The sequence below is a fragment of the Prosopis cineraria genome, unplaced genomic scaffold, assembly GCF_029017545.1.
Source record: "Prosopis cineraria cultivar Desert tree isolate PC_DT_omini unplaced genomic scaffold, ASM2901754v1 PC8, whole genome shotgun sequence".
In the NCBI taxonomy this organism is placed as follows: domain Eukaryota; kingdom Viridiplantae; phylum Streptophyta; class Magnoliopsida; order Fabales; family Fabaceae; genus Prosopis; species Prosopis cineraria.
In genome coordinates, this window is record NW_026555339.1 from 23,634,134 (window position 1) to 23,640,696 (window position 6,563).

At 31.2% G+C, this 6,563-nt stretch overlaps 1 protein-coding gene across 1 annotated transcript; it reads left to right on the forward strand.

Annotated features, from left to right (window-relative positions):
- Positions 1-2,816: 2,816 nt before the first annotated feature.
- On the forward strand, positions 2,817-6,281 carry LOC129317482 (myrcene synthase, chloroplastic-like). Its single transcript, XM_054961802.1, has 7 exons — positions 2,817-2,924; positions 3,028-3,121; positions 3,604-3,985; positions 4,687-4,905; positions 4,989-5,127; positions 5,645-5,893; positions 5,994-6,281. Exons 1-7 carry the CDS (start codon positions 2,817-2,819, stop codon positions 6,279-6,281), a joined length of 1,479 nt encoding a protein of 492 aa, XP_054817777.1.
- Positions 6,282-6,563: the final 282 nt, after the last annotated feature.

Below are 6,563 nucleotides of genomic sequence, written 5' to 3' on the forward strand. Positions count from 1 at the left end.
ATTAATCATTATCACAGTAGAATATGTTTAATCATGATTACAAGAGAAAAGATAGCTCTTTAAAAACGGGATCTCATTCAAAACAACAAGATCAGAGTGATCAAACAAATGAAAGCAAAAATAAGTAATCTCATTAATGATTATTAGCCAATAACACTGGGACACAATAATCACTTCTATGACCTAGGTATTTAACCACGCTTGACCTCCCATAGCCACAATTCAGCATAACCAATTTTGGGAGTCAATAGCATGTCAAACCATAAACTACACAGGTGGATAACAACATTCAAGTCCACATAAAAATATCACCTACCATATTACTAGCTATATCACCAGTCTCACAAAGTTAAGAGTAACAAAAATGGCTAGACATCCTACAATCAACAATATCTCCAAACATTAATAAATTCACAATAATATCACTAACCCCAATAATAACACTACCCAAACACAACAATGAATCTAACAATAAAACCACATCATCCATATGATCATTCACTATATATGTTCTAATTCAGAAGCTTTTTGTGAAGCTTTGGGTTTGCTAGGGCTTGAATTTTTGCGAAGATTGGGCTAGGATTTAAATATTGGAAGAGATTTTAGCTTCATACTAAGTTTTCCTTCTCCACTTCTTTTCCTCTTGTTCAATGTTTGTGCTGATAAATTTTCTCAATGGGTTTTATAAACATTTGTAGCTAAACCCTTAATTCTAGGATTATTTTGAATCCTTGCATGGATTAAACACTCATTTACCCTTTATGTTTGTGATTAATAATGTAATTATGTTGATTTAATTTTACTTTATGCTTAATGCTTCCAGTTAATTGATCACCAATTAGATTGTTGGATTCATTTACTTGATATTTGAGAGAACTAAGTTAAGTGTAGAACTTAAGTTAGATTGTGTGAAAACTTGAAGTTTGCAAGTTAAATGGTTGGTTGTGTTAATGAGGTAGAAGTGCATTCATTAGCCTCATAGTCAAATGATTTGCAAAGAAAAGTAATGTTTAATTAGTTAATTAAGAGAATAAGAGATTAATCAAACTAAACACTTATTTTGAGACTTAAGAGAGCACTTGTGAGTAATTTAGTATCCTTGACTAGAATAATTCGTCATTAAAAGGAAAATATATTGGGGGTTGAATGAGCATTATTGAAGTACAAAGGGCATAAATAATCCTAGGTCAAATTACCTTCAAAAAGTCCCAAATCAATTTCTTTTCAATGTTTTCATATTTTTTTCACACATTTAATTTATATTTTAAATGCCAATCATACTTTGGATTTTCTTAACTTAATTAAATTTGCAATATTTTTTATTTGACCAAATTTTTAATACAGATATCTAGAAAAATAATACTTTGCTTATTTTGTATTACCGTACACTCGCAAAGTGCAACAATATACTAGGCAGTCCATAGCCTCATCCAACTCACACAGAACTCCCAAAGTTGTACCCACCCACAAATGCTCTTACCTAACAATTTAGATATATGACATAAAATAGCTACATACTTTGAAAACTTTGTAAAATACACTACTAAATTTGCATATACACCTCATAAACAGTAAGTACCGCTGCAAAGAAATAGAATTAACGTCGCCTACCTACATCAGTTGGGCTAAAACCGATGTAGAATAAAAAGGCCGTGACACATACTTAGATAATTTGAACTTTAATTAAGGATTATACGTTATTTTAGTAGAAAACCAACATACACAGTTGAACTTTAATGTATGTCGGCTACCCATAAAATCCAATGTAGATATTCACTTAAGCCACCCACGTCGTTTAGCTCCAAAATGACATGGATAACACTTTCTTTGTCGGTTTTGGCGAAAACCAATGCAGAAAGTTTGTCTTTTTCATTTTCTCACCCGTTGGGTCGCTCATTTTACTGTTCGAAAACACTATATGTGCCCCAATAGCCCCCATTTTTCTCCATTCCCAGCATCAAAATTTATTGGGCAAGTGGGTTTTCTTCCACTTTCCTTTTTTTGGCCCCATCATTGTCGTACTTTGTGGTCTCCATCACTGTTTTCCTCTTGAACCTCTCCAGTAAGGTATGATATTCGTCTTCCTCTCTTCTTCTTCATTCATGCTCTCTTATCGTTTTATTGCCCCTACTAAAATGTGCTTCCTATTCATTTTCTAATAGTTTAGTTGTTAATTATGCATTTGATTAAAAAAAATGTTCTGTTACATTGACATAGAACGAATATTTGAAATTTTTGGGCCGTCAATTAGTTTATTGTTGTTGAAATGATTATAATATTGGTTGTTGGCTATTATATTCTGTGTTTAATGTTGTCAAAATTTTGTGAAGTCTCGATTTTAAGTAGAGATTCTGCCAATTAAAAAAATAGTGAAAAATATTGATTTAGGTCGTGCTTCTTTAATTTAAACTTTTTTAGTTACTTAGATTTTTTTAATGACTTTCTGTTTTTATTACTTAAAGTTGTTGAAATTTTGGAATTTAATAAGGCAGCACTTTGATTTTTTTTAACCTTCACAGAAATTGAATTGAAGTATAATTGATTGCTTCATGTTACGAAATAATAAATTAAAATGGATCATAGTTAGATAAAATACTAAAAGAACAAGTGAGGAATATGAGAATGAGATTGAGTTTTTAGAATCTTAACTTCTTGAAAATTTTAATAAATAATTTGAAGTGTTTCTGCATATATTTTAACAATATGACTGTTTAATTTTAATCACAATTTGAATTTAATAGTAAATAGGTATACTACATCCACCTACCATAGCCTCACCTAACAGACAAAACACCTGAAGGTTCACCCATTCAAACATGCATGTTTTCCCTCCCCCTTGGTCAAGAAAAACCCCCCGGGTGTTCCTGGTGGGGCAGGAAGTGAGACTCTCTCAAGCCCATATACTCAAGCGGGGGTTTGCTATAGTAAGCCTTCCCCATATCTTCCCAATGATCGAATTCCAAAGGGTTTGATATATTGAACACCCTTGAGATTCGATCCTATAACTTCTCCTACTTAACAAAGAAGTGGGCAACATTTGCATCAGAGAGGAACAAAGATTTATATGCCACAGCTCTTGAATTCAGACTCTTAAGACAACATGGTTATAATATCTCATTAGGTATTTATTTGATTGTCAAATTATTAAGTTGGCTTATTTAAAAAAGGGGTAAAAGAGAATTGGCCCCCAAACTATATATCCATAGAAGCATTTGAGACCCTGAATTTATTTTTTTTATAATATTTCCCTTCAACTTTTAACCATTAGTTGATAAGAAAATGACAGAAAATGATTTCAAAAATTACAAAAAAAAGGGTTGTAATTTTTTGGGTCCTTGTCTTTAATTAACTTTAATTTCTGGGTCATTTTATACAATTTTTATGTTCTTTTCTGTTATTTTCTAGTTACCTAATGGTCAAAGTTAATTTTTGTCAATGATATGGATTAGAATATTGCTCCATTTTCAAAATTTGAAGAGAAATATTATATAAAGAAAAGTTTAGAATCTCATATGCTTCTGGACTAATAATTTAGGGGACAATTGCTCATTTACTCTTCTAACAATCAAACAATATGTCAACATTTTATGGTTTTGATTGCAGATGTGTTTAACGAGTTTCTAGATAACAAGGGCAATTTCCATTCTGACCTTTCGATTGATATCAAGGGGATGCTCTCATTGTATGAAGCTTCATTTTACTCAATGGAAGGTGAAACAATATTGGACGCAGCCAAGGATTTCAGCTCAAAATGTCTTAAAGAATTTGTGATGGACAAAACCAACGTGGACAATGAAATATCACTCTTAGTTAATCATGCCCTAGAGCTTCCACTGCATTGGAGGATAACGAGATTGGAAAACCATTGGTTCATAAATGTTTATGAAAGAAGACCAAATATGATCCCTACTTTGCTCAAGCTTGCTAAATTGGATTTCAACATGGTACAAGCCATCCACCAAGAAGATTTGAAACATGCATCAAGGTGAAACTTATCCTGCATATTAATTCTAATATTTCTACAGAACTTGTGAATTTTTTTTAGCTAATCTTATCCTATCATATTTATTTTTTTAAAAAAATTATTTTGTGCAATTCAACCTAACAAGATTGTGCCTTTTAACAAATTTTCTTAAGATATGAGTCCTGGAACATCATTGTATTAGAGACCCTAAACTTATTTTTAGTTCAATTATCCCCTTCAACTTTTTAAAAACAGTACAATGTTGTCCCTACTATTATTAAAAGTTAAATTTAACTATTAGCTGACTAGAAAATTACAAACAAGAACCTCAAAAATTTAAAAAGAAAAACCAAAAATATTTTCTTAGTTCTTTTCTATAATTTTTTGTCAATTAACAATCAAAATTATATTTGTTAAGGTAGGGGTGACATTATGCCATTTTGAAAAGTTAAAAAAAAAAATTGCACCAAAAACAAGTTTAAAGATCCATACACTTCTAGACCTTTAGTTTAAGGGTTGTATTTATCATTTAGCCCTGAATGAAACCACTTAGTAACTTCCCCCACACAACTTAGTCATAGAACAAATAAATGCCCAAATCAAACCCGATAATATAATGCCAGCATATATATATATATATAAGATAACATATATACATATATACATATATACATATAAAAGCTAAACGTAATATGTATATGTTTGGGATTTCTTATGTAAAGATGGTGGGAAAGAATTGGATTCCGAGAAAGGCTGAGTTTCGCGAGGGATAGGTTGGTGGAAAACTTCTTTTGGACCATAGGTTTTGCTCATGAACCACAGCTTGGATATTTTCGAAGAGTGATGACGAAGATTAATGCACTCATAACAACAATCGATGATGTTTATGATGTTTATGGCACTTTGGAAGAACTGAAACGTTTCACAGAAGTGGTTGACAGGTCAGCAATTTGTGTTTAATTATAGTAATTAATTGTTCTCTAATTATTCTAATATAAACATTTTTGTACCTTTTCTACTACAGATGGGATATAAATGCTATGGATAATCTTCCAGACTACATGAAAATATGCTTCCTTGGACTCTATAACACGGTCAATGAAGTTGCTTTTGACTTCCTTAAAGAAAATGAGCGCAACATTATTCCACATTTTACGAAAGGGGTATGCATTGATATAGTTTTAGTTAGTTTTTGGGTTTTTTAATTAATAATAAAGGATTAAACAGTAATTTGACCCCTAAACTATATGTTCAAGAGCATTTAGGACTCTAGTTTATTTTTTGTGTAATGTTGTCTGTTAACAAAAATTAACTTCAACCATTAATTGATCAAAAAATGACAGCAAAGGATATCAAAAATTATGAAAATGGATTGAGAAAATTTTCATGGTCCGTTTTTATTCTTATTTTTTTCTATAATTTTCTTGGTCCATTTCCAGCATTTTTTTGTTAGCTAATAGTCAAAATTAACTTTTGTTAATGATAAGAGTTGCACTACATATTATTTTCGAAGGTTGAGAGGGAATATTATAGAAAAAATGAGTCTAGGGTCCAATACGCTCTCGAACCTATAGTTTATAAGACAAATTATCTTTTAACCTTATATTAAAACCTGTTAACCTGATCCATGTGTCTTTTATTCTATGGACTAATTGTGGGACTTAATTTTTTTTTTTTCAGTGGGCTGATCTTTGTAAATCCTATCTGGTTGAGGCAAAATGGAAGTATTGTGGGTATCAACCAAGCTTTGATGAGTACCTAGAAAATGCAAGGGTTTCAATAAGTGGATCAATCCTACTTGTTCATGCATATTTTTCACTTCCTAATTCAAAAAATAAAGATGACATGGTTTGCTTAGAAGAATATGCTAAAATTATTCATTCTTCCACAATTATTTCACGCCTTGTCGATGACTTGGGAACATCTAAGGTATCATAACAATATACATCCAATTATTTAATTAAGCATTAATTAATTCATGAAATATAAGTTCATTACTTTTTTTTATAATCTTTCACTTTTTTTTCAGCGTGAAAAGGAGACTGGGGATATTCCTAAATCAATTGAGTGTTATATGAATGAAACTGGATCTTCTGAAGCAGATGCTCGTAAGTATATAAATTCCATTATTTTTGAAACTTGGAAGAAGATGAATAAGGAAGCCAGCAATTCTTCTTATTCGAATAGTTTCATTCAAGTTGCTATGAACTTTGGAAGAATGTCGTTGTGCATGTACCAGCATGGAGATGGCCATACTATTCAAGATCCAGAAACCATGAGTCGTATAATTTCTTTACTTTTCCAGCCTGTCATGTGAATTTAATTTATGGTTAAGAGCTTTTTTCCCCCCTATAAATTGTTTCATGAGAAGCATCAGGTATTCTAAACTATTTATTGAAGCAATTTCAACTTTTAAGTTTCAAAACTGTTACAACATTGTCTCTTCACTAATGAACGTTGACCTTGACCAGTAAACTTCAGCTTAAATTTAGGTTAAGGAGCATTTTGCCTTAAGTATTCATAGAAGAGTAATTGACATTCTAAAGTTCAATAATATGGAGCAGTTAACATTCCTACATTGTTGTTATTGACATATGTC